Source organism: Myxocyprinus asiaticus, chromosome 43 (genome assembly GCF_019703515.2).
Source record: "Myxocyprinus asiaticus isolate MX2 ecotype Aquarium Trade chromosome 43, UBuf_Myxa_2, whole genome shotgun sequence".
NCBI lineage: Eukaryota > Metazoa > Chordata > Actinopteri > Cypriniformes > Catostomidae > Myxocyprinus > Myxocyprinus asiaticus.
Window position 1 is genome coordinate 35,088,101 of NC_059386.1, and position 27,091 is coordinate 35,115,191.

The window sequence follows — 27,091 nt, forward strand, 5'->3', positions numbered from 1 at the left end:
CGTAACACCGGGAGCGCCCCAAAGAGGGCCGCCGAGTGGACTGACTTGCCTTAAAAGGGACTTTGGTTGAGCCGATTCGCATAGTTTTTCTAAGTGAATCGACTGTCAAGGAGAACATCGCGATTAACAGCGGTATTAACTAAATATTTATTTCACTACATAAAATTTGCAAATGTCGCGCCAGGACTTCTGTGAACACTTTTGAGTGATGACTCAGAAACAAGGTGTCCGAATGAACCGGAACGAACCAATTCGCTCAAATGAATCGAACTTCTCAACGCAGTTACGCACTACCTCCATCTAGCGGTTGGGCAGACGTATTCAACAGTAGAATTAGTTAAATATTGTTCCACACACTCCAGACAGCTTATGTTTTAATAAATATTTGTTTTTATTAGTAGTACTTATTATGAGTCATTTGCTTTTTGTATTAGTAGAATACAATTTGTCACCTATTTTATTCGAATTTCGACCCCCGAATTAATCACTTTGTCCTCTTTCTTGTCAGTCACTGCTCTCTGTAGAAACTCTGTTATAAAAATCTTATCTTATCCTATAACGTTTTACAGAGGGCAATGTCCAGAGCAATCTCTAAAAATTGATTCGAAATCTTTATCGAGTACCAAGTAATTGTGATTGGCTCATCCTCAACAGCGCTGAGAAAAGTAACAGGTTCCATGTGACAAAACCCACAACGTTCTGCTTCAGCAGCGGTCTGGACAATAATTTACACTTAATAATGAAACTAAAAAACTCAAATAGCCCTCAAATTAGAAGTACACAATAGAGAGTTAAAGTAGGAAAAATAATTATTTACATAATCGTACCTGACCAGTTGAAGGCAACTTCCGGGCAACTAAGCTCCGCCTGTTTCATACTAATAACTACTCATTGTGACTCAAGGACGGTGATCGTTCTGTTGTTGTAAGTATACTAAGATATTGATTTGGGCTAAAATGTGTATACATAAGTGTAAATTTAAAAGGTATCTTTTCTTTCCCCTGGCATGTAAAGTCATATTTTTTTTTTTAGCATTTGATTTTTTTGTATAAATTGAAAATGTAATTTATTTATGTGTGTGTGTGTGTTATATGTGTATGTATATATATATATATATATATATATATATATATATATATATATATATATATATATATACACTGTTATAACTGTTTTATTAATCTATGCATTATGGTAGTTAGCATTAGACATGTTCAATTTCAAGCAGTTTCAGCAGTGTGAGGTGCTGTGACATGCTTATTAATCTAAAACTATTTTTTCCCCCTCAAAATCCCTCTGTAATTAATATACTTGCGGTTTCGTTAATTCAAATTAATTGAGGGACTACATGGAATAATTGCAATAATTTGTCACACTCCAGGACAATTAAAATAATCAAGTGCAGGGAACAAATTGGATAACATTAATTTGCAAATTAAAAAGAAACAGTGATCAGTTACAGAATCCAATATAAGACTTTATGTAAATTTTAAAGGAATATTCCAGGTTCAGTACAAGTTGAGCTCAATTGACAGCACTTACGGCATAATGTTGATTACCACAAAAATTATTTTCACTCGTCCCTCCTTTTCTTTAAAAAAAAGCTAAATCTGTGTTACAGTGAGACACTTACAATGGAAGTCAATGGGGCCAATTTTAAAAGGCAGAAATGTGAAGCTTATCATTTTATAAAAGCACTTAAATTTAATTCTTCTGTTAAAACTTGTGTACTACTTGAGCTGTAAAGTTGTTTAGATTGTCGTTTTTACAGCTGTTTTAAAGTTTTAGGGTTCACGGCGTTACGTAATCATGGCAACGAAGTTGTAAAATTGGATATAACTTTAAACAGAAAAAGTAAGTGATTTTATCACACCGAAATGCATGTTGTTTGCGTCCGTCTTGTATCTATACTTTTGAAAAGTGAGTATTTTAACGTTTACGGATTGGCCCCATTGACTTCCATTGTCAGTGTCTCACTGTAACCCAGATTTGTGCATTTTGTTTTAAAGAAAAGGCGGAACGAGTCGAAATACATTTTTGTGATTATCAAAACGATAAAGCTTAAGGTTAAGTATTGAAGCCGGAATATTCATTTCACCTAAAATCTTGACTTATAATAATCAGTGTTGGCTAAATTACTCTAAAAAAGTAATTAATTACAAACTAATTACATTTTCTACAGTGTAATTAGATTACTGTACTAATTACTCATTGCATTACTTATTACTAATTACTTTCTAAAACCTTGATCAACCTCGACCAGATGAAAAATACAAGGATAGACATGAAACTGTTCTTTTAATTCATTCAAATAAATCATATAAAAACAAATAAATTATTCATGAACTGGCCAAAGAATTTAAAGGGGCAGCGTTAAATTTGCAAACGTACATTTTAACATTAGATGTTATATTTTGATTTTAAATTCACTTTTGATTTATACAGAATTGTTCTATAGTCTATACAGTATTTAACGCAAGTACATCAGAAGTAACTAATTAAATTACTGAGTAATCCCTTACTTTACCTTTTTTTTTCTTCAGTGAAAAAGTAATTTAATTACAGTAATTACTTAGTAATGCATTACACCCAACACTGGTAATAATTAACTACCTCATTAAACAGCAGAATGTTGCTACAAAAACCGATCATGGTGAGTAACAGTTGCATCGTTTTCTGATTGGATGAAACGAAGGAAGAGGCGTGTCAATTGTGCAATACTAGAATGTGATTGGTCCTTCCTGCCCCGGTGTAATGCAGCAGCAGAGATGGATGGGCTGGTGAAACGCTGTACTGCGTTGCGTTTATTCCACTAAACTTTAACCAGCTGCACACATCGCAGGTGACGCGGACAGGAGTATTCGTGCTTTTAATAAAAACGCACGTAATTTGTCGCTTATAATCGTAGGATCTCGAGCCAGCAGAATGGCAGGCGCGGTGGGTGGCGGTAGGGGCTGCGTGATGCTCCACGGCGCCCAGATCCGGGACCTGCTGGACGCGAAGCACAACGTGCTGTTCGACTGCGACGGCGTCATCTGGAACGGCGAGACGGCCGTGACCGGAGCTCCGGAGGTGGTGAGTCTGCTCAAGCAGCGAGGCAAACGGGTGTTCTTCATCACTAATAACTGCACCAGGCCGCGGGAGAACTACGTGCAGAAGTTCAGCCGACTGGGCTTCACGGATGTGGCCGAGGAGGAGATCTTCAGCTCGGCGTACTGCTCCGCCGCGTACCTGCGGGATGTTGCCCGGCTGCAGGGGAAGGTGTATGTGATCGGGTGCAGCGGGGTGATGAAGGAGCTCCAGGATGCTGCGGTGCCCGTCGTGGAGGAGAATGGAGAGGAGGAGCCGGGTACCAGCATCTATAACTGCCCCCTGGATCCGGATGTGAAAGCTGTGCTGGTGGGTTATGATGAGAATTTTACCTTCATGAAACTGGCCAAAGCCTGCTGCTATCTGAGGAACTCTGAGTGCCTGTTTCTGGCCACTGACCCTGACCCCTGGCACCCGTTGAGAGGAGGCAGGTTCACTCCAGGTAGGCTTGAAGGTGCTTTACTGAAATACAGTGTACACTAATCATTGGTAAAGCAATTTCAATTGACCACAGTTTGCTTTATCAATGATGATCGATGCTAGATTCATAATGCAATGTTCATTGATTGATAAAGTAATGTTCAAAGCAGGGACTAAAAATGAAATTTGTTCGTTCCGGTTCAAAAGTTCCGCATGTTCCATTTTTCATGTTTTTGGTCAACATGAAGTGGAACAAAATTAACCGGTTACCAGGATTGTTCCAGAGTTTTCATTCCGGAATAATTGAAAATCACTTTGTTCCATTTTGTTACATTCTGCACATTTTTTTGTTCCTTTTCGTTTTTTCGCTCCTTGAACCGTTTTTAGTCCCTGATTCACAGATCTTAAAATTGACAATGCAAAGTTTTTTTTGTTGTTTAGTTTTTTTATGATTAACATCTTTTTTATTGATTCACACATCAAACAAAGAAAAGCAAAACATACTACCCCCACTTACACCCCTCCCAATCCCCAACCTGACCCTCAACAAACACCCCTGTGGACACACATGAGCACATACACACAACCCCCCCCCCCCCCCGCCCCAAAAACAATCAACATAATAATCAAACACATTAATAACCACCTCTCTCTCCACTGCCCCACCCCGAGAGCACTGCAAGAACGCCAAATATTTGCCCCATTTCCCAACAAACAAATCCAAATTCCCCAGTCTTCTAGATGAACCTTCTTCTAGACGAAAGCCGCCACCCTCCCCATCTCCGAGCACCACTCCTGAAATGGGGGCGCTCCAGCCGACTTCCAACCCCTTAAAACAACTTGTCAATACACACTGCATTATTAACAGCATTATCAATGTTTATTGATGCTAGATTTATCATGCAATGTTCATTTATTGATCAAACCATGTTCACTGATGATAGACCGATAATGCAGTGGTTTCTGATGGTAGATTGATAATGCAATAGATTTATGCAATAATCATTGAAAATAAATTGGCTATGCAAATGATAATGCAATGTGCATTGACCATAGATGGCATTAGCAACTGGATTATTGATGTTAGATTCATAAGGCAGTGTTCTTTAATAATGCAATTGAAAATGCAGCTTTTTTTGTGTGAAAATATATATATCGGAAATGCAATGTCTGTTGACCATAGTTGGCATTATCAATGTTTATCAATGCTAGAATTGTAATGCTTTGTTCATGTATTGATAAAGCATTGTTCACTGACTATGTATTTTGATAATCCAATTGATAATGCAGTGGTTTTTGATGATTGCACTACAATTGATAAACCAGTGTTATTTGCATTACCAATTGGATAATCAATAGATTATTGCAGCTAAAACATTTTTAACTCACCTCAAATCTGGAAGAAACCTTTTGGCCTGTATGTCAAATCAGAAGTAGAGAATATAGAGAATATGAAGACATAAAAATATCTTGTTATAATTGTGAATAAACAACCATTATTTTTGGTAAATGGACACTAGAATGCCCATCATTGACAGGTTTTGTCATTGTTTCATGGTCTGTTTCTAGAAATGCATTGTAGCAGCTATTCAGTGATTTACAATAAACATTACAACAAAGCAGTTGTTCTATTAATGGCAGTGTGTGTTTCAGGAATATACGGTCTGAATTTACTGTTTGTAAACATATACACAGGTTCTGGGAGTCTCACGGCAGCTTTGGAAACCGCCAGCACCAGGAAGGCGACGGTGATTGGGAAACCCAGCCGTTTCATGTTTGAGTGCATAGCGAGTCAGTTCGACCTTGACCCGGATCGCTCATTGATGGTCGGTGACCGTTTAGAGACGGACATTCTCTTCGGCAGCAACTGTGGTCTTTCCACCATGCTCACCCTCACGGGTGTCTCAACCCTGGAGGAGGCACAGAAATATAAAGACAGCGAGTCGCTGGAGCAGAAAGACTGTGTACCCGATTATGTGGTGGAATCCATCGCAGATTTCCTGCAGGCTTTGGAGGAGTAGTCTTCGGTTCTCTGTTTAGAGTTCAACCTGGAACACAAACAGACCTTCATTGATGTATTTCCAGTTCCAATCCCAATGCTGTGTTTTAAAGGAGTGATTCAACCAAAAATGAAAATTCTGTCATCATTTACCATCATGTTGTTCCAAACCTGTATGACTTACTTACTGGAGCACAAAGATACATTTTGAAGAATGTACTAGCTGCTCTTTTCCATAAAATGAAAGCAAATAGGGACTCGAGCTGTCGAACTCCAAAAAGACTAAAACGCACCAGATAAGTCATATAAAAGTAGTATTTCGCTATATTCCAAGTCACCCAGAGCTTTTTTGTGGCTTAAGATCTCTTGGAGTATACTTTAAAGGCCAGTTCACACTGCCCCAACAAACGTCAACAGACACCAGCACTTCCAACATTCTAAAGTTGGCTGTTGTATTTAGAATGTTGAGAAACAAAACTGTCGTGCTCACACTGATCCAACAAACACGCTTCTTTGCGTGTCATTGTTCGCCTTTGAAGACGACTGACAAGGAACATGCGCAATTTAATATATAAATATTAGGTGCAATTAAATAAACATGTTTAGTATGTAGAGACATAAGGCTATAACCTATTAAGCACAACTACGTTTTAAAAACTTTTGGTGTTTTCTGGGTTCTTCATTCCGAGAGTTCCGTTGGAGGACAGCAAAACAGAGCCCACAAAATGTGGGGTAAGCTAATATTTTATATTATTGGAAATATACACCAATCAGCCACAACATTAAAACCAGCTGCCTAATATTGTGTAGGTCCCCCTCGTGCCGCCAAAACAGCACCAACTCACATCTCATAATAGCATTCAGACATGCTATTCTTCTCACCACAATTGTACAGAGCGGTTATCTGAGTTACTGTAGACTTTGTCCGTTCGAACCAGTCTGGCCATTCTCTGTTGACCTCTCTCATCAACTAGGCGTTTTCGTCCACAGAACTGCCGCTCACTGGATGTTTTTTGTTTTTGGCACCATTCTGAGTAAATTCTAGAGAGTATTGTGTGTGAAAATCCCAGAAATACTCAAACCAGCCCATCTTTGTTTTTCATGCAAGTTAAGAGCGCTTCAGCACAAATTAACCTCTTGCCTATTTGTACATATTTCATCACGCGTGTCATCCACGCAAACTGTCAACCCAACACTAACATAAGCTTTTGTTTTCTTTAGAAAGGAACAGAATGCTTTAATAAGTTTGATTAAAGATTAATCATGATTGACCGTGTTTCTCCTGCTCCATCAATGCAGGTGCTGCCGCACGCATTCATTTTCTGTGAGTTGACAGGACACTTACCACATTGTCATAGCAACGGTTGGCGCTAAAGTCAGATTACGTCAGAGTTGGTTGGAGTGTGGTGAAAAATCATACCAGACTGCTCAAACATTCCAAGACTTGAAATCCCTTATGAAAATCGAGCGTTCATGAAAAAAAAAAAAAAAGATAGGGAATTGTTAACCATGGCTAACAACTGTGAAACTTTAGTTATTTAAATAAATATTCCGGGTTCAGTACAAATTCAGCTCAATCAACAGCATTTATGGCATAATGTTGTTTACCACTAAAATTGCTTGTGACTCTTCCGTTCTTTTCTTTAAATAAAAAAGCAAAAATCAAGGTTACAGTGGAAGTCAATGGGGCCAATATTTGGAAGATTTAACCCTTTAAGCTCTGAAGGTGTTTCTAAAGATTTCCTGTTTCAGTGGCATATCCAAAATTAAAGGCTTATAACTACAAAAAAAAGTGTTTGGTATCACTGTAAAGAAAACTTAAAAAAAAAATATAATATACATTATGATACATTCTAAGACTCTCAGCCTAAGAAACTGCTGAAAAGTAATAAACAATTGAGCCAAAAATGTACTTTTTTGCTTATTTTTCTGATTTGACATTATATATCTCTGGGTGTATATAAGGTGGCTCAGAAAAACAGATTGTGTTTTGTTCCCGATCATGTCAACTGCATTTGAGAAAATTGTTGTGTTGATACAACAAAGCAGTCAAAAGTTATGGCATTACAAAAATAAGTTATCATAGTGTCCAAAAACGTCTCCAAGTGTCCAAAAGCCTCTCCAAACCAATAAAACATAAGAATTGTACATAAGAACTAATTACACTTACAAACACAACAATGACTAATGGTTTGCATAGCATGGAAACATGATTTAAGAAATAAGATTTCACAGAATGAGTTTCATACTGTGCCATTTGAGTCATCATTGAGTCTGAGTCATGTATTTGGCACCATCTCCTGGTGGCCATATGTAACATTGTGCTTCGTGTGGATTATCTAATGATCTGTGCTTCCGATTACCTTGTGGTATCTTGTGCCGCAAATTCGCCACTGATCATTTTTACATGCAAATGAGCTTTGCGGCAAACTTGTGGCAATTGTCCATTGTTGCCAAAGGTTTGCCGGAGGTTCACCTCTACCGGCGAAGACTTCTGCAAACTTCTGGCAAACATTTGCAGCGAATCAAAAGCTCGTTTGCATGTGAAAATAACGAGTGGCAAATTTGGAACAGAAATTCAGCTTTTGTGTTCCATGCAAGAAAGTCATACAGGTTTTGAACAACATAAGGGTGAGTAATGATGACAGAGGGTCTGTTCCAAAACTTGGTGAGCTGCCTTGCTCTCTTCTATGGCAGCATCCTTACTGAACTGATGCCTCATAAGAGAGTGATTTTGAACACTCTTCATATGCGGTAGCTTCATGTGTCATTCAAATAGCGATTTTCACGTGTGGCGAACGCGAGAGGAACAACGCAATACTGTAATGAGCATAAATACGCATAATACACAAACCATTTGGGCAAAACCGCATGTCAGTTTTCTATGATATTAAACAGTTTTTTTTTATTGATACTTTTCAGTAATGAATGTATAAGAAGTATATTTATAATCACAATTTCCCTCTCTTCGTCCGCCATCTTGGATTTATTTTTCCACTGAGCTCATCGCGGTGCATTCTGGGATCACCTACCCGGGGAAGGATAAATAGGATGCTACCTTAAAATGTGTCCAAAATTAGGTATCTTATGAGGCAGCATAATTAAGATACCTACGTTTTGTAAAAGCCTTCGCGTTGGGATCGTGCATATGATATCTTAAAATGCTGCCTCCGGAGGAAGCTCACTAGGTTTTGGAACAGGCCCTCTTGAGAATTTTCATTTTTCCTTCAAAATTTAGTTCCAGGTCCTGTGAATTTTAGCGTCACCATGACTTGGTTAATGTAACCCCATGAATTCTCACATGTTTGTCAAGAGTCAAATGACATGGATGTATGTTGTGTTTGAGATGCCTAGTCAAACACTGGATACTCACCTTAAATGTTCTGGGAAAGTTCTTGTTTACTTTTGTCAGACGAATTATATAGAGTTTAGCTAATATGAGTTCACAGTCCTTCAAATAACATGGATTTATCAATAATATGAAAGTATGACAGATACTTGAACATTGGAATACTGAAACGATAACATATTTCCCCCTTTTGTATTTTATTTTGGCAAGAAGTGTTTTGTAACACTAACAGAGTTATCAGAACAATTCTCACTAGTATGTGGAGAGACATTTTCCTTTAAAGCCCCATTAATACTGTTGAAATAGTAGAGAATATGCTAAACAAAACTAAAAGATATTTTAAGAAGCAGCTCACTAATCTTTTACTATTTGGACATATTTATTTTCATATTAATTATTTAAAGTCGGTTCATTCTTAACCAACACAGTCGGTGAGAAGACAATCAAGTATATTTTCTTGGTGGTAACATGTTAACAGTAATTTACACTAAATATCTGCCGCTGGTTTAACGAATAATACTGATATTAGCTGTGTCCAGTTATAATGCAGCGTGCCAATCTAAATTTGTACTTGGTAATGGGAAAGATTAGAGCAGTGTTTTTAGTAGAGGTGAACCACTGCAATAACCATCTAATTCAGTTGTTGGAATGGTATGGTTTTGGTGCCAATTTGTATTTATTTTAAATTGTATGTATTAATTTAAATGTGCTTGACTAAGATACGGCATTCATATCTTTTATGAAACATGCATTCACTTGTTTGCTGATTGGGTTTTCAACTGCCTTTATTAACAAAAGTGACCTTTTTCACCAACGTAGTTAATGTATTTGAGCTATTTTTATTATTTCAGTTCAGTTAATGATTTTGACCAACACACTCTCATGGAAAAAAGGTCTGGATTCGTACGACTTTTCTAAATTTGTCTAATTCGTATGATATCGTACGACCGCACTAGTTTGAATTCCTAAGAGTTCACTACAGCCAATGACGTCGCTGGACATCGTTTCCATCTAATCCGTGACAGTTACTTGCTTCTGTCACACACAACAGCTTCCTATCATGTTTACACACTCTACTGATTGGTTAAGTTTAGATAAGGGGTTTGAGTAAGGGCATAATATTAATAAGTATATCCTTAACGCCTCGTGCGCGGAACTCGTGCTTACTTCTGCATTAGACATCCGGGAATTTGCACGTGATGAAGTCGTACGAGTTTATGCGAACAACAATGTGCAAGACCATACGAAATAGCCAACTTGTAAATGTATGTACGACTTTTCATGAGATTGTTCATTTTGACAGTCATTTGTGCACTTTAAATGCAATCAAACACATAATTCAGTGGTTCTGCTTTATATGTCACCATAATAAAGCATCTGGGTGACATGAAGAACATCTGCAAAAGTCTACAAACTAATGTGCCAAAAATATTCAACCACTGAACGTGATATTGCATGAAAGATAGCTAAATGGTAAACTTTGTTTAAGAGTCCTGTTTCTCTTTTTATTGATTTTAGTGCAAATCAGCAGTTTGTTAAAAACTGGATCAATTGTGGACCACTTTTGTTTTTAACTTGGATCCTGAGTGATTTGTAGTCATTTGTTCATTGTCTTTAGACATTGTGTTGTCTCTGAAAACATCTACGATTCTGAAAGATGCTAATATTGATTTAAGAGGAGGCCAAACTTCTGTAAATGCATGTAATTTATACTGTGAAATGGTTTGATATGGAGCTGGCACTCGATGTTTGAAAAATAAAATATGCCTCATATCTTGAGTGTTTCATCCCAAGTTAATACACACTTTTTTTTTTTTTTGTAAACCGTGGCTAACAACTGTTAAACGTTCGTTATTTAAATAAATATTCCGGGTTCAGTACATATTCAGCTCAATCAACAGCATTTGTGACATAATGCAAAAATCAAGGTTACAGTGAGGTACTTACAATGGAAGTCAATAGGGCCAATTTTTGGAGGATTTAACCCTTTAAATGTTTTTAAAGATTTCCTGTTTCAGTGGCATACCCAAAATTAAAGGCTTATAACGAAAAGAAAAAAAAAATACAAATACAAGGGAGAAGGGTGTTTGGTGTCATTGTAAAGAAAAATTGTCCATTTTTTTAATGATATAGATTATTATACATTCTGAGACTCTTAAGCCTAAAAAACTACTGAAAAAATGTTTTTAGCCAAAAAAATTACTTTTATTCTTATTTTTTCTGATTTGACATTATATATCTCTGGGTGTAAATAAGGTGGTTTGTGTTGATACGACAAACATTCAAAAGTTATAGCATTACAAAAGTGTCCAAAAACATCTCCAAACAAATTAAACATAATAATTGTACATAAGAACTAATTACACATGCAAACACAACAATGACTAAAGGTTTGCATAGCGTACAGACATGATTTTAGTAATGAGATTTCACAGAATGAGTTTCATTCTGTGTCATCTGAGTCATCATTGAGTCTGTCTCATGTATTTGGCGCCATCTCCTGGTGGCCATATGTAACATTGTGCTTCATGTGGATTATCTAATGATCTATGCATCAGATTACCTTGTGTTTGGGCTCGTTTAAAAGATAATCACCTCTTCTAAGTAAAGACATATACTTAACTATTACTCGCCAACAAATAGGCTGGTTGTATTCTAATCTTTGAGAGCTTTCCAGCAACATATGACACATGGCTATTTGATGAGTTTGATGTTTTTACTGATTGCAATAATATGTACAGTGCAATGTTTAAAATAGGTATCGTTTGAAAGCTTAGAAATTTTCAGACAAATCAGAAGTGTTCTGTTTGGATCATTTATATATATAAATGATCCAAACAGAACACTTCTGATTTGTCTGAAAATTTCTAAGCTTTCAAACGATACCTATTTTGTGTTGGTCAAGACTGTAGTTATTAATATTTTGACAATTATTATTTTTTTCTCGTGAAGGGTTAAATGCAGGTTTTAATTTTATAAAAGCACTAATATTACAGCTCAAATAATACACAAGTTTTAACAGAAGAAGTTGTTTAAATTAGCATTTTTACCATCTTTTAAGGGTTTATGGCATTATGCCATCATGGCAAGCTGTAAAATTGGCTAAAACTTTACACAGATGCGGTTAGTAAGTGATTGTATCGCACTAAAATCATGTTAACATACATATTTTACGTCTTGAGACTATACTTTTGAAACAGTGAATATTTTGATGTTTACGGATTGGCCCCATTGACTTCCATTGTAAGTGCCTCACTGTAACTCAGATTCTTTACTTTTTTTTGTTTTTTTTTTTTTTGTTTTTTGAGGAAGAAAATTCAACCCATAATTCTGAAGGGGAAATATCGTTCCATATCTTAGCTTTGTGAGGGGAGAAATTGTGAACAAAACAAAGACTCCTACTGCAGTTACAGTCAAATGAAAAATGACTGTTTCCTATAAGTGTTTCATTATAAACTATAAATTACTATACAATTATCACACCAAGATCCTTGACAGTAGGTAATAATTAAATTTAAAAAAATTTAATTTTCCTGAAAAACTGCTCACTCTTTCAGCTGCTTTAGTGTCCATTGCAAAAACAAAAGCTGGTCTTACATCTAGAAAAACGCATTATATTGTGCAAGATGGTACACCATGATACATGAAGGGGACACTCAAAAAAAAAAGAGGATCAGCTGACTCCAGATTCACTTTACAAAAGTTGCAATTCAAATGAACATTACTAAGTTACCTTCCGGATCCAAAATATGATATATATAATCTATTCCTTTATCATGCCAATTTTTAAGGTCAGTATCTGTTATAATCATTTCGTTGTTCCATATCTTAGCTTTGTGAGGGGAAATTGTGAACAAAACAAAGTAAAAAAAAAAAAAATCAACATTTGGATTTAAATAATGGTTATGATCTGAGATTGCTTCAACTGGTCAGGTCTTGGCTCAGCAACGTTATGCAGCAATACAATGAAATCAGATGACTACCTGAATGTACTGAATGACCAGGATATCCCATCAGTGGATTTTTTCTTCCCTGATGGCATGGGCATTTTCCAGGATGACAATGCCAAGATTCATCGGGCTCAAATTGTGAAAGAGTGGTACAGTGTTCGATTCTCCCGTTGTCAATACCGCCTTTAGCTTTGATTACGGTGCGCATTCATCGTGGCATTGTTTCGACAACCTTGTGCAAAGTCACAACATATATTTCCATCCAGAGTTGCATTAATTTTTGGCCGAGATCTTGCATTGATGACGGGAGAGTTGAACCACTCCGTAAAGTCTTCTCCAGCACATCCCAAAGACTTTCAGTGGTGTTAAGGTCAGGACTCTGTGGTGGCCAATTCATGTGTGAAAATGATTCCTCATGCTCCCTGAACCACTCTTTCACAATTTAAGCCCGATGAATCTTGGCATCAAGTTAATGTAGTGTGCTAAATCTATAAGATTTAATATCAGTCTGATATTACAACTTATACACCTTTTAGACATAAAACCGGTTTGAGTTTCATTGATTATCTCAGCTAAACCTGGTTTTTACCTTTTTGCATAAACTAACGAGAAGATTTTGTAATCTATATTCAATAAGCTAATTGGCCTCCAGTTATCAAAGCAAATTTGGTTGTTTAGGAGACCTGGCTGGAGTCACTCAGCATGCCCTGGATTTGAACTCGTGACTCCAGGGGTGGTAGTCAGTGTCAATACCTGCTGAGCTACCCAGGCCCCCACCCTGGAATTCGTTTTTACAAAATCAGTTACCACAACTATGACGACTTCTGCTTCGTGCACGCGGACGTGTGAAAAGGGTCCATAGGGATCATGTCACAAATGACTACTTCACAGTAAATTATCTCTATTTTATTTTCCTAGTCAATGCAGCTTTAAACAGCATACTAATATAATAATTGTCTGTAAATAAGTCTTTTATATTCCATTTTGCACAAAGTTAGTTTTTACAAAACCTGGACTCCTACTGCAGTTACAGTCAAATGAAAAATGACTGTTTCCTATAAGTGTTTCATTATAAACTATAAATTACTATACAATTATTACACCAAGATCCTTGACAGTAGGTAATAAATTATGTTTTTTTTATTTTCCTGAAAAACTGCTCACTCTTTCAGCTGCTTTAGTGTCCATTGCAGAAACAAATGCTGGTCTTACATCTAGAAAAATGCATTATATTTTGCAAGACTGTACACCATGATACGCCATAAACAAATATTTTTCCAATGTATTTAATGTTTATTGTTTTGTTACAACACAGCACAGTTATAACCAAACTTAAATCAGACAAGGTAAACAAGTGTTTAAGAGTACATATGACTTAATAAAACTGTGGATGAAGATTATCAACATTACAAAACATTGCATGTTGTGGTGCGGTGACATCAGGTCATTACATTTAGATGTTATGTCTCTTCTTATGTCTGTTTTGCATTTTTGATTTCTGAATTCTTTGCAGAATTCTCTCCATCTTGCGATCTGCACAAAGTCTCCTGTTTTCTACGTGCAATCTGAAATGAGAGATTGTATGATTGACACATGACTGTGCTAATGATTATTCCCACATGAAAGCTTGAAATGTAAATAACTCACACGAGGGCATTAATGTCACAGGCTCCTCGACTGGTCTGAATATCATACTTATTCACAGACTGTAGAAGTTCAAGCGGAAACCTTTTCGCTGTTGAAATGCAACATTTGGGTGTGGCACCTGAAAATGAAATCAAAATAAAATTAATTCATCATTTTCAATGCATTACGACAAATAATAGTTGTACTTTCATTCTGGTGTTCTGTCTATTAGTTATCGAACTTCCCGTGTCAGTTTTTGTTTGGAACGCACAAATAATCTTTCTTGAAGTATTTTTTTATATAACTTTTTTTTAAATCAGTTTAATGCAAAACAATCCGTCAATAATTTTAAGAATAACGTCTTTGCGTTTGGAATCATTACCTTGAACAGCGCTGAAGGTGATGGAGAGGACAATTCCGAGCACTATCAGATCCATCGGAAGATCCGAGCTTGTATCAAACTTTATCTGAGATTCCCTCCAAATCCTGTGAGTATTCTGACAGGTTGTGATCTGTCGGTGTTTTATATGTGCCGTGTTAAAGAGCCACTCCTTATGGGAGATCATGTTTGGCACATTCATTAGTTTGTGTGCCAGCCTCTTCAGAGAATAGGATTATTTAAAAAAACAGAACCTTTTAAGAATACATCTTTCGATAACGAGCAGAGATGACCTAGTTTATTGTTTTTATTCAGGCATTTTAAAAGCATAGAGAGGTGTAGTGTATGAAGTAATACCATTTATTCAATTACCTAAAAATATCAAGAAAATAATTTACAAGTTAAATAAAATTACAACCTATGAAAAAGAAATTAAGTTAAAAATGTATTTCCTTCATATCATTCACATTTCAATTTGCATAAGTTAAGAATAAAATAAATGAATGAATAGCAGTGTCAGGAACATCTGTAGTTTCATTCTTCAATGTGTTATGCATCTGAAACATAAAAATACATTTGATTACAAAAGAACAGAGGATATTCAAAGAATTCGGTCATCATGCAAAGTTATTAAATTATTATTAAATCTATTGTTACTAAATCTCATTTGCACTCTCGATTAACTCAAGTACTGTGTGACGTGTCAAAGAGAAACATAAGGATCAGTACGTGATATTTAGGTGAATTTTAAGGGATAAAAAAAACAAAAACAAAGATTCATTCAATCTAACGCTCATAATATTCACCTGTCCTCTTCCAAGAAGTCAAGGGTTTGTTGGAGGAGACTTCGATTTGTTCTTGGCTCTGCTGGAAGTGCTGTGAAAAACAATCATTTGAGGCAACATGAAAAAACAGGCCATGAAATTCCATTTTATCATTGAAAATGAATACACTTTTGTCTGAACAAGAACAAACAGGATACATCAAATTGTGTCAATGTCTTCAGAAGCTAATTAACTGCAAAAGGGAGGCGTTTCTGGCATCGTTTTCTGACAGAAAAAGGTTTTATTACGCAACCACAGCGGGTTGAAATATTGTATAGTGGTGTTTGGACAACTTCACTTTTCCTAACAAGAAATGATGGAAGAGCCTCAGGCAAGGTACAACCTGCCTGCCGATGAATAAAAACACTTTTTTATATTCTGTTTTCCCCTCGATTTCCAGAAGAGTGGTCCTTTTGAAAATAATTCAAAATCGAATTATTATCGTTTTTTTAATTACATAGCAGCACCATTATTTATCTTATAGTAGGGCTGTCGATTTAGGGGCTTGTTCGTATCACTAAACCCAACTCTGAGCAATAATAATTATAATAATAATAATAATAATAATAATAATGGTGCTTGACTTGGCAAACACCTCTGATACATTTGATGTTTATGTGTCGGTGTGTGTTTAGCATGACTCATACCTGTTGAATCTGCTGGATTTCCCTCATGGCCAACCGTATGGACGGGTACAGCCGGGGGAACGGTCTGCTCATATGGATTGGATCATCATTGTCCTTACGTTCTGTGTCTGTGGCCTCGACCCGTCGGCGTCTGTCAGATATGCGCTTCAGCACGGGAGGTTTGTGGTGTTCTGGGCTTGAGTTTTGCCCCGGGGGCAGGAACAGTCTCTGCATCTGCTGGTGCACTTTGTTTGATCCAGTGTCCATTTCCTGATCTGCCCCTTCAGCAGGATTTACAGTACTGTTTTCCACTGATGCAAATGATGTGAAAGCACTGAGCTCCTCATAGTCTGGCTCCTGTTCACATGTCTGTTTGGTAGACAAACAAATAAACAGACATGAAATGTTGAAGTTGCAAAATTTGGCATTGACAAAATAATATAAAACCAAGCAATCAAAATACCTTGGTAAAAGTGTAAACTGTGACTCACCTGACCGCAGGGTACCGTGAGCAGCTCCATAAAGGGCTTGATGCCCACCTGAGCATGGTAATGGACCAGGTCTACCAGAGACGAATGGGCCCGATCCTCCCCGAGAATTACATACTTCCCATTAGTCTGCATCTCAATCATGTAGTGACGACAGCGATTAGCACACCTGTTACGATGAATCAACACCGCCAATCAGACAAGTTTACAGACATGGTAATGAACAAGTACCAAATACTTTGGAATGACATGTGGGCAAATAAATAATAACAGAATTATAATTTCTGGGTCAAATTTTTTAGCTAACCCTTTAAGCTTTGAGGGTGTTTTTAAAGATTTCCTGTTTTAGTGGCATGCCAAAATTAAAGGCTTTTAACTCGACTTGAATTCTGAGACTCAGCCTAAGAAACTATTGAAAAATCACAAAACAACTTGAGCCAAAAATGTACTTTTTTCTTATTTTAATGATATGACATTATATATCTCTGGGTGTAAATAAGGTAGCTCCAAAAACTTTTTTTGTTCCCGATCATGTCAACTGTAACTGAGCAAAATTTTGTGTTTATACGACAAAGCAATCAAAAGTTATAGCATTACAAAAATAATTTATCCTAGTATCCAAAAATGTCTCCAAACAAATAAAACATAATAATTGTACATAAGATCTAATTACACAACAATAACTAAAGGTATGCTCTCTCTCCAAAGCATGCAGGCATGAGTAAAGATCTCATTCAGTTCCATTCTGTGTCATTTGAGTCATCATTGAGTCTGTGTTATGTACTTGGCGCCATCTCCTGGTGGCCATATGTAATTAGTGTGAACGATCCTCTCTGCCCATATTTGGATGACTTCCAACTCTGGTTGCAGTGATCTGAATCCTAATACGATAGGTTTAGCATTTCATGATGCTGGACAATGTGCTACATCATTTACAATGAAGTCATCTCTGATCCAGGAAAGCTAATGTGTTTTTAGCCAGATAGCACATAATTTTTCTGTGTGCACATTATGCTTTGTGTGGGTTATTTAATGATCTATGCATCCGATTACATTGTGTGAGGGCTCGTTTGAAACATAATCGCTTCCTTTAAGTATGATAGGTGATATTTTATGTTCTGTTTATTTTACATGAAGTTATAAGCAAAAATGCGGCTTTTAAGCAACACCTCTTTACATGTAACATGCATGTCAAAGAAATGTACTTGGCTATTACTCGCTATATTTTTGTCTGTGAGTAAAACAAATAGACTGGTTGTATTCTACTCTTTGAGAGCTTTCCAACGACATATGACACATGACTATTTGATCAGTTTGATGTTTTTATCAAATAATATGTACAGTGATTTTTCGTGGGATAATTTATCAAAACGGAACACTTATGATTTGTCTGCAAATCGTAATGTCTACATGCATTGTAATGTACAGCTTCTAAGCTTTAAAACAATACCTATTTTTTGTGGTGGTCAAGACTGTAGTTATTAAAATTTATATTTTGATAATTATTCGTCTCGGCGGGCCCCATGTTTAAAGGGTTAATGGATGCGTAAGGGGCCGTTCAGACTGAATGTGTTCTTGCGCTAAAAAAGCTAGACACAGTGCAAGAAATGGAACAGAATTCAGGTGTCTCAAGACACGTTTTTAAAAGTTCACGTTCTTTTAACTTGATACGCCGTCTTGAAAATGCGGCGCTCCAAAAAAAGACTGTGCAATTATTAATTAATCTTTTTATGTCATGTGTATTATTATTAATATATTATTGCGTGCTTTTTCCCTCCGCTTTTTTTTCCTTTTCTTTTCTAACATTTTATACTATATTAATTGGAATAAAATGTGAACATGACAGTAGTTTGAAGATATATTTTCTCTTTTTGCATTGTACATTAAAAAATCTTTTTTTTTTAAAGAGAGAAAAAAACTTGGTTGTGCGAGATATGTTTAAATAGAAAAACGGCACAAATGGATGCAAACACGCGTTTGTTGATTTTGAGTTATAGCTCTTTGTTTTGGCATTACATTTGGTGGCACGTACCTGTAGGTAAGGGTGTAGCCTTCCCGACTCTGACCAACACGTACCAGGAAGCAGCCAAGAGGTTTGTCAATCAAGAGATCTTCTGCTTTTCTAAGAAACCAAAGTTACAATCATGATATGATAAATAGTCATATATACATTGGATTTACACCTACAATGTGAAATTTCACTCAGTCTAACCTTCGTGTGATCATGCCATGAAACCAGCTGGGGAAGCTCCCATCTCGGGTCAGTTTCCGGGCCTGCGTCTCTTTAAACCAGCGGATGGTGTTGGTCTTTTTCAGGTGTTTCTCTTTAATAGGCTCCTCATCTATTGGCTGAAGCACCTGAGAAATGTCCAGATGAATGTTCTCATTCAGTTCATTATCAAACGGAGACGACTGTCAAGAAAACAAGAAGAAAATTATATTTACTTGAGTACGACACTTAAAGTCAACATGAAAGTTGAAGCTGGAAACATGATCGAATTCTAATAAAAGGAACGTGACAGTGTCATGTAAACGAATTGAACATTTGTGGGCTGAGGACATAATCATATATATCCAGCACATGTTCTGGTGTAGTACTTCATGAAATGCTTCGTAGAATAAGTTGCAAATGCAAAATTGATTTTACACCTCAAAAAGCTTGCTGCGTGGGCGTGGCACAGGTGCCAGGTGTGGCACTTTGGTGGTACTACTCGGTACAGAACGAGGTTTGGGCAGCGGCTTTTTCTTCCTTGGCAAGGGCACTGGTGGAGATTCAGGTCCTGAAAATGCACACAAAACAGACTTTAACACAATCGTTCCCCCATACGGCTCTTCAGTACTACAGGGTCACTGTTGAGTAAAACAAACGTGAAGACAGCAGCACTGAAGTCATGTTCGGAGTTACCATAATTATGAGCTTCCAAGTTAAAATGTCTTTATCAAACTCGTGATTGCAAGTTAAAAACTTGCTCAGACTGCAAAAATATAGCCTAATTTTTTTCTGTATTTTTGTCTTTTTCCAGTAAAAACATTTGGACATCCTTAAAAACAAGACATTTATTGAGAAGCATAATGACAAAAGATATTGGGCCCTATTTTAAGAGTGCTAGCACAAAGTAAAGCGCTATGCCATAAGTCATAATTGGCAAGTCAATGGACATGAGGTTTTGGTAATTTCGTGCGTGCATGCGCTAAGTCTAGGCGCAAGTGGGTTTTGCGAAATTGCAAGTGCAAAGCGCTAATGGGCTGGGTCAAGTGCAATTTAATTCTGAGGTTCCTTTCCAGTTATTGCAATGTATGCGTCCTATTATATAGTCCATTCCCTGTCATACCTCAAATGTGAATTTTGAAGCCGCCGTGCATTTTAAAAGAAAAGTGTGTAATTGAATGCGACTTCAAAATTCACATTTGAGGTATGAATGTGTGTAATTTATGTTGTAGGACAAAACATCCACGTATCGTCAAGTAATGTTTACCACAGACCTTATTTTTCTCATAAAGTCAAAAAAAAAACATTTTAAAAACCCATAGGAAAATCCCAAGGGCAAATTCTCTTCTAGGTTTTTGGACTACAAGCTGAACAGCTCTATAATGAACTTCAAACAGCTTTAATAATACATTAAACCAAAATGAGGCGATAAACAGCATGTAATGAAAATTAAACAACACAACACACAATACAAACCCTAAACACTTTATACATGGTGTAGTATTATTGATAGCAGCCAGACTGTGTGCGCAGCTGTTTTGTGTGTGTAATGGATGCACATTCACTGACGTTTACAGCGCTCATCTGTGACAGTTCCACTGTTTAACTTATGAAGTATGAACACAACAATCATAATGGGAATAGGTAACATCATACAGATCGAATAGCCATGAGTCACAACGTTAGAAAAGTCCCAACTTGTAAGGAAATTCGTTTCACTCACAAACTAGTGTTTTTAGCCATCTCAAGTCACTCTGTGAAACTTTTTTCAAGATCTATGAACTGTGTTAGGTTGTTTTGGGGTTTGTTTTAATCGCAGTGCTGTGCTGCAAGTAATGATGTGCAATTTCCCGCATTCTGTTTACGTTTCATGAAGTAATAAGCGAAAATGATATGGCAATTTGGGAATATGCAGAGATGTTAAAATAATCCACACAGAGCAACATGAGCTTGGGTTTCACTCACAAAGACACGTGTCGCTTGCGGCTGCCCAAGTCTCTGCCTGAAGGAAAGACGCTGTAGGCAGACAGAGATTCTCAGCCCGCAAGCAAATAAACCGTAACAAATGATCGGCGAAAATATCGGTGTAATAATAATGTTTTGATTTTCTGCCAATAATATACTGGCCGCCGATATAGCGTGCATTCCAAGTTGCACATGGTCATTACGAAAATAGAGCCCATTAAATCTTGTTTTCAAAGAAATCGAACAAAATGTACTGATTTTTTTATGCTTAAAACAAGAAGAAAAAAAAAAAACACTTGCCAATGGGGTAAGAAAAATGAAGAATTCAAAAAGGTAATTTTGCTTCTCAAGTAACTGTATCTGTTAAAAAGATGTTTGGATATTTTTACTGGAAAACAAGACAAAATGACCAAGTATGAAAATTACTTTTTGCAGTCTGGTTTCATGCAAAAAAATAAACAAAATGGAAGCGGCTTTAAAAGTTAGTACTAAGGGGCCTGGGTGGCTCAGCGAGTATTGACGCTGACTACCGCCCCTGGAGTCGCGAGTTCGAATCCAGGGTGTGCTGAGTGACTCCAGCCAGGTCTCCTAAGCAACCAAATTGGCCCGGTTGCTAGGGAGGGTAGAGTCACATGGGGTAACCTCCTCGTGGTCGCGATTAGTGGTTCTCGCTCTCAATGGGGTGTGTGGTAAGTTGTGCGTGGATCGCGGCAGTAGCATGAGCCTCCACATGCTGTGAGTCTCCGCGGTGTCACGCATAACGAGTCACGTGATAAGATGCGCGGATTGACAGTCTCAGAAGTGGAGGCAACTGAGACTTGTCCTCTGCCACCCGGATTGAGGCGAGTAACCGCGCCACCACGAGGACCTACTAAATAGTGGGAATTGGGCATTCCAAATTGGGAGAAATGGGGATACAAAATAAATAAATAAATAAAAAGTTAGTACTAAGACACCTCCTCAAATATTTACGTCTTTACGTTGCATTTTCTGTCAATTTATTATAGCCAGTGTAACCTGGTGCACTTTATTTCTTTAATATTTTGCAAGAGAATATAGAGGGGAATTAATGTAGCGACTAAATATTTTGCTGTCATCAACAACAAAGTGGCATTATGAGTGTTGTCATAGAAACAACTTATGTTTGATTCCAAGGACGAATACAAAGAGAAGTGAACGCAGTATTATTTCTTACGCAGATTCTCCTGCTCAACCTCCAGTCGTCTCTTCATCTCCTCCTCAAGCTGTTGTCTCCTCTCCTCTTCCTCTCTCTCTTGCTGAGCCTGCCGCTGTCGCCGTAACTCCACTATCAGAGCCAAATACTTGCGTCTGCAGACCCGTGCACGGTAATCTACACCAGACAAAACAGTAGAGATGTATTCAATGCATACAAGCAATAGTCTGGAAAATGAATGCCATTTTTCTGTGCTCATTAGTGACCCCATTCGTCTTCATTCTGAGACAATATTTACACTAGATACATTGAGTTTAAGACACGGAGCAGCTGCCACTTCACGTCTGAACTTGTGCTCATGACAGTATTTTTGTAAGTACAGATTTGTGATGTTATGTACCCTTTGGCGCTGCAATAAGCCAGTCAAACTGGGAACAAAGAGCTTTAAAGTACATTTGTGCGAGTCTTCGTGTGGAGCTTCTTCACCTATGGATGGTTAATATAATTTTATTTCAGCTTAAACAAACACAATTAATTGCTACTCACTCTTTTGAATGACAACCGCTGCCCGGCCCAGTCGCTCCACCAGACGTGCCAACTCTTCTTGGTGCCAGTACTTAAAAAACAAACGTGATATTCTGAAGAAGAAAAAAAAAACAATAAAAGAGGAATGCTGAGACTTGCACGAAACATCAATATTATCTGAACCGTTTAATGTTTCAAATATCTAATTTAATGGTTCAAATCAAGGAGTAACTCAAATGGAACATTTATTGAAACAGTGTCAGATTTTCAAAACAGATATTCCAAACACTACGCTTATTCAAGAAAAATCCTGTTATAATTTGATTTGTATGAAGCTGAAACTTACCCACACTTCCAACCAGAGAGCTCAGTGTTGTTGAGGATGGACATACAACTAAAAGCAGATAATAAAACATTAATTTTACCTCAATACTGACATTACATCATTAAAAGCCAATTAAGGTGCACTCAGTAATTTTTTCTTCATTAGAGAAGTTTACACTGATAAAGTTCCGAGCCATATCAATATTCTTAAGAAAATATTTTATATAGTTTTATATTAAAATATAATATAATATATTGTTGTCCAAAAAAACAACAACATATTTTAGGTATTTGGAAATATTTTATATAATTATATATAATTATTATTATTATATATATTATTAAATATAATTGTGTGTATATATATATATATATATATATATATATATATATATATATATATATATAATTATTATTATTATTATTATTATTATTATTATATATATATATATATATATATATATATATATATATATATATATATTATTAAATACAATTATATATAATTATTATTATTATTATTATATATATTATTAAATATAATTATTATATATATATATATATATATATATATATATATATATATATATATATATATATATATATATATAATTATTATTATTATTATTATTATTATTATTATTATATATATATTATTAAATATAATCATATATAATTATTATTATTATTATATATATTATTAAATATATATATAAAGGGCTGTGAATTGATTAAAAATGTCAAATTAATTACATGGTATGCCGATTAATCGAATTAATCGCAATTAATTGCACATAAATATTTGCTGCGAAAGCCCCTCAAAAACAGTAATTCAATTTATAATTAAATCATTATAAATAGTTATAATCAAATAATTATAAATAAAATATATATATATATATATATATATATATATATATATATATATATATATATATATATATATATAAAAAATAATAGTAATAATACAGATAATTAAAATGCATTACATTATTGTGGCACACGAGTTAAGCATTAAAAAAGACGGTAACGCTTTACAATAAGGTTCCATTTGTCAACATGAATTATCAATGAACAATACTTTTACAGCATTTATTAATCTTAGTAAATGTTAATTTTAGAGCTGTCAGAATTAACCCATTAACACATGCGATTAATTTAAAACGTTTAACGTGTTCATTTTCTTAATCGCGATTAATGCATTTATCGTTAATACTGTATAAACACTTGTGTGAAGGGCGTTCGGAGCACACTTCACAAACAGACACAGCACCAGAGCCCTTCTACCAAGATGAGTCTTCAAGCTTAGTACTTTCTACCAAGCTCAGTGCAGCTGCCAGCTATAGATGCAAACCTGGTTCTGTGGGATTGCGAGCATTACAGCACCCTCAATTAAATGTGTAAACTTAATAATACTGTATACTGGCAAAGCATATTTCCTTGAATCCTGGCGAACACACAAAAATCCATACATCAAAACTAATAAACATATATGATCTTGCGGATCAGTGTGTCCTAATTTGCAGGCGCAGCATTCTGCTTTCATGACTCTATTGTACAATTGAGCATTTGATTAGTAAAATTTCCGCTCTCACATAGAGAATTTCATAGCGGAATTCTCTCACTTAATCGACCACCTGTTGCTTTCAATATCTGCTTCGGGATAAAGTGGCTCATAACTGCTGGTCAGTTTCCGCAAAGTCAAATCCACACCTTAACGAGAAGTGAAATGTAAAAAAACCCCACTGACACTAGATTAGTGGTTGCGGATAACATCTTCTGACATCGCTTGCTGCATTCATGCGCAGAGAAAAAAAGCTATAAATGATTGTACATTAGAAAAGTTTTCTTAAACGAAGGCAATGTAATACGTGGATTAAATATTTTTGATTTGTTAAATCCACGGTTAAATCCTGCTGTACATATAAAGAGCGCATGCACAACACATGGTCGTTTGACCGTTAAAAGATTGTGTTTTTCTGGGTCGGTTGTGTCACTCAGGACCAGTTTAAACTGAAACGCATGAATTTGCGTGTTTTAAATGTTTGGTGACTAAGTAAATAAAGGTAATTAGAACTGAAAAAAATGTATAGCATTATTTGAAGATGTTCAATGGCATATGTGCTAACAGAGATACTGTATATTTGACTGATTATAAATGATAAACGAAGTCCATGTGGCCAATGGGGCAGTTGCTTGGGCGTGTGTGTATGCCTGGAAACAAGTATAGCCTACTACAGAGAAATGTCATGTTGGAGTGGGATTTGAGCAATCTTTTTGTACCGGTGAGGGCGAGCGGTACTTGAGGGGAGCGTCCACATGCATGAGCGGGTTATTGAGTGTAACACCGATCCACTTTGCTCACATGCTCTCCCACAGAAGCAAGTCAAGTCTTAACTAATCACCAAAATGCAGAATGTTACGTTTTTGTCTGGAAGTGGTTTTTATGGTGAGTTCAAAGTGGCGCTGACGCTCTGACGTGAATCATAAATGCAGCTTCATGATCGCTGTAACAAAGCAGATAGCCACAATCTACCGGCAGATTAATATTGTGGAGGATGACAGTTTAAGAGATTTAATGCGCATTGCAATGAATACACAACCTATGTGGAAACTAGTTCTTTCAATTAGTCAACTTCCCACTTACACGTTGGGAAACGTTTAAGGTTACTTGAACTGGTGATATTTTAGTGCATTTCTTGTGGAAGCTTTGTATGAAAAATGTTAAATAAGCATTATATTGTAACATATTGTTATGTTTTCTTTCCTAAGATGGAAAAAATGCATTTTGACACGAAAATAAAGTATATATAGTGTCAAATTTCAGCACTTTCAAAATCTGCGATTAATTGCAATTAACTACAAAAAATGCGATTAATCGCGATTATAAAAAAAAAATAATCGACCGACAACACTAGTTAATTTCAACATATACCATGTTTTAAAATAATTAATTGTTAGTTTATTACTTCATATATATATATAAATAAATTAATTATATTTTCATTATTAATATTATATTAATAATTATATATAGTATTATTTTTCATATCATTATAAGCAGGCTGTGCAATAGTTTTCAAGATTTTAAAGCCTTAAAGGAAATAATACTATATCCCTATTTTATTATATGATTCCAAGTTAAATAAATTACTTCTTAAGGTTGTGTGTAATAAGCATACTCCACCTTAAGAGTGATGACAACTTGTATGACAATTAATTGTTTTAATCGCAATTAAATTTGTGACAGTTAAATGTCAGCCATATTTCATAATCATTACAGCCCTTTGCATGGTTGTAACATAGTGCACCTTTAAAACACAGTAAGATATCTGTTGATCAAACCTTTCTTTGTTCACTGGCAGATCAGGTTTCAGCAGCAGAATGTTGTACCTGCAGGACAGAGATTTTAGTTTATACTGCAAGGAATGTGCATGAACTGCAGAAGTTTCAGTTTTTCTGTCTGCACACGCACCTCTCTGCAAACTCCCTGAAGGTTGGACGCCATGAGAAACCATCTCTCCGGATACGGATCGTTTCCAACAGGCCGTTATACCTCAGCTGTGAAGGAGAAAAAACATCAGATCATACAGTGAATTTGATAAAATGACAAATGAGATTGCAGAACATGCAACATTAAGTTGCTTTAAAAGGGATAGTTTGCCCACAAATGAAAATTCTGTCATCATTTACTCATCCTCATGTCGTTCCAAACCCGCAAGACTTTCTTCCGTAGAACACAAACAATGATGTTAGGCAGAATGTTAGCCTTTAGTCACCATTCACTTTCACTGCATCTTTTTTTTCCATTCAATGAAAGTGAATGGTGACTGAGCCTGACAGTTTCTCATTTTCTAACATCTTCTTTTGGGTCCCAAAGAAGGATGCCATAAAGACAAAAGGGTTTTTAAACCACATGAGGAGAAGTACATATCCTGAACTGCCACGTTGTGCTTCCACAAATCACCAGGAGGTGGCAGTGTCCTACAAACGTCTAGTTTTCGCCAGTACTGTTGACGTACTGAACAAAACCGTTAATTCCAAGATAACATCATCTGGCCTTGTGACTTAAGAGCTGTTTATACAGACATCACAGGTCACGATGTAAAAATGATGTCATTTCAACTGTGGCTTTACAAAGAT

General features: G+C 36.1%; 3 protein-coding genes across 3 annotated transcripts in view; 1 reads left to right on the forward strand and 2 right to left on the reverse strand.

The window, feature by feature from the left end:
• The first annotated feature begins 877 nt into the window (after nt 1-877).
• On the forward strand, nt 878-10,625 carry pdxp (pyridoxal (pyridoxine, vitamin B6) phosphatase). Its single transcript, XM_051686374.1, has 3 exons — nt 878-924; nt 2,909-3,532; nt 5,206-10,625. Exons 2-3 carry the CDS (start codon nt 2,926-2,928, stop codon nt 5,529-5,531), a joined length of 933 nt encoding a protein of 310 aa, XP_051542334.1. The 5' UTR covers nt 878-924; nt 2,909-2,925; the 3' UTR covers nt 5,532-10,625.
• Nucleotides 10,626-14,078: 3,453 nt separating this feature from the next.
• ccl27b (chemokine (C-C motif) ligand 27b) lies at nt 14,079-15,030 on the reverse strand. Its single transcript, XM_051686387.1, has 3 exons — nt 14,817-15,030; nt 14,456-14,573; nt 14,079-14,373 (listed from the first exon to the last, which is right to left on the reverse strand). Exons 1-3 carry the CDS (start codon nt 15,013-15,015, stop codon nt 14,262-14,264), a joined length of 429 nt encoding a protein of 142 aa, XP_051542347.1. The 5' UTR covers nt 15,016-15,030; the 3' UTR covers nt 14,079-14,261.
• A 70-nt stretch (nt 15,031-15,100) lies between these two features.
• Nucleotides 15,101-27,091, reverse strand: part of LOC127433960 (myosin-IIIb) — a 53,003-nt gene continuing 41,012 nt past the window's right edge. Inside the window, exons 19-30 of the mRNA XM_051686356.1 lie at nt 26,424-26,509; nt 26,294-26,341; nt 22,971-23,018; nt 22,646-22,737; nt 22,121-22,276; nt 19,401-19,531; nt 18,964-19,163; nt 18,784-18,873; nt 16,755-16,920; nt 16,285-16,632; nt 15,620-15,689; nt 15,101-15,370 (exon numbers count right to left, since the gene is read on the reverse strand). Coding sequence (XP_051542316.1) covers nt 15,363-15,370; nt 15,620-15,689; nt 16,285-16,632; nt 16,755-16,920; nt 18,784-18,873; nt 18,964-19,163; nt 19,401-19,531; nt 22,121-22,276; nt 22,646-22,737; nt 22,971-23,018; nt 26,294-26,341; nt 26,424-26,509 — 1,443 coding nt within the window. The 3' untranslated portion in view covers nt 15,101-15,362. The remainder of the gene's footprint in view (nt 15,371-15,619; nt 15,690-16,284; nt 16,633-16,754; nt 16,921-18,783; nt 18,874-18,963; nt 19,164-19,400; nt 19,532-22,120; nt 22,277-22,645; nt 22,738-22,970; nt 23,019-26,293; nt 26,342-26,423; nt 26,510-27,091) is intronic.

What these genes read in the sequence shown, in the direction of transcription:
- ccl27b (XM_051686387.1), bottom strand. Translation starts at nt 15,015, where the DNA reads ATGAATGTGCCAAACATGATCTCCCATAAGGAGTGGCTCTTTAACACG. An exon ending in CACCTTCAGCGCTGTTCAAG is followed by an intron (nt 14,574 to 14,816) that starts GTAATGATTCCA and finishes TTTCATTTTCAG; the next exon opens with GTGCCACACCCAAATGTTGC. An exon ending in TGTGACATTAATGCCCTCGT is followed by an intron (nt 14,374 to 14,455) that starts GTGAGTTATTTA and finishes CTCTCATTTCAG; the next exon opens with ATTGCACGTAGAAAACAGGA.
- pdxp (XM_051686374.1), top strand. Translation starts at nt 2,926, where the DNA reads ATGGCAGGCGCGGTGGGTGGCGGTAGGGGCTGCGTGATGCTCCACGGC. An exon ending in AGGAGGCAGGTTCACTCCAG is followed by an intron (nt 3,533 to 5,205) that starts GTAGGCTTGAAG and finishes ACATATACACAG; the next exon opens with GTTCTGGGAGTCTCACGGCA.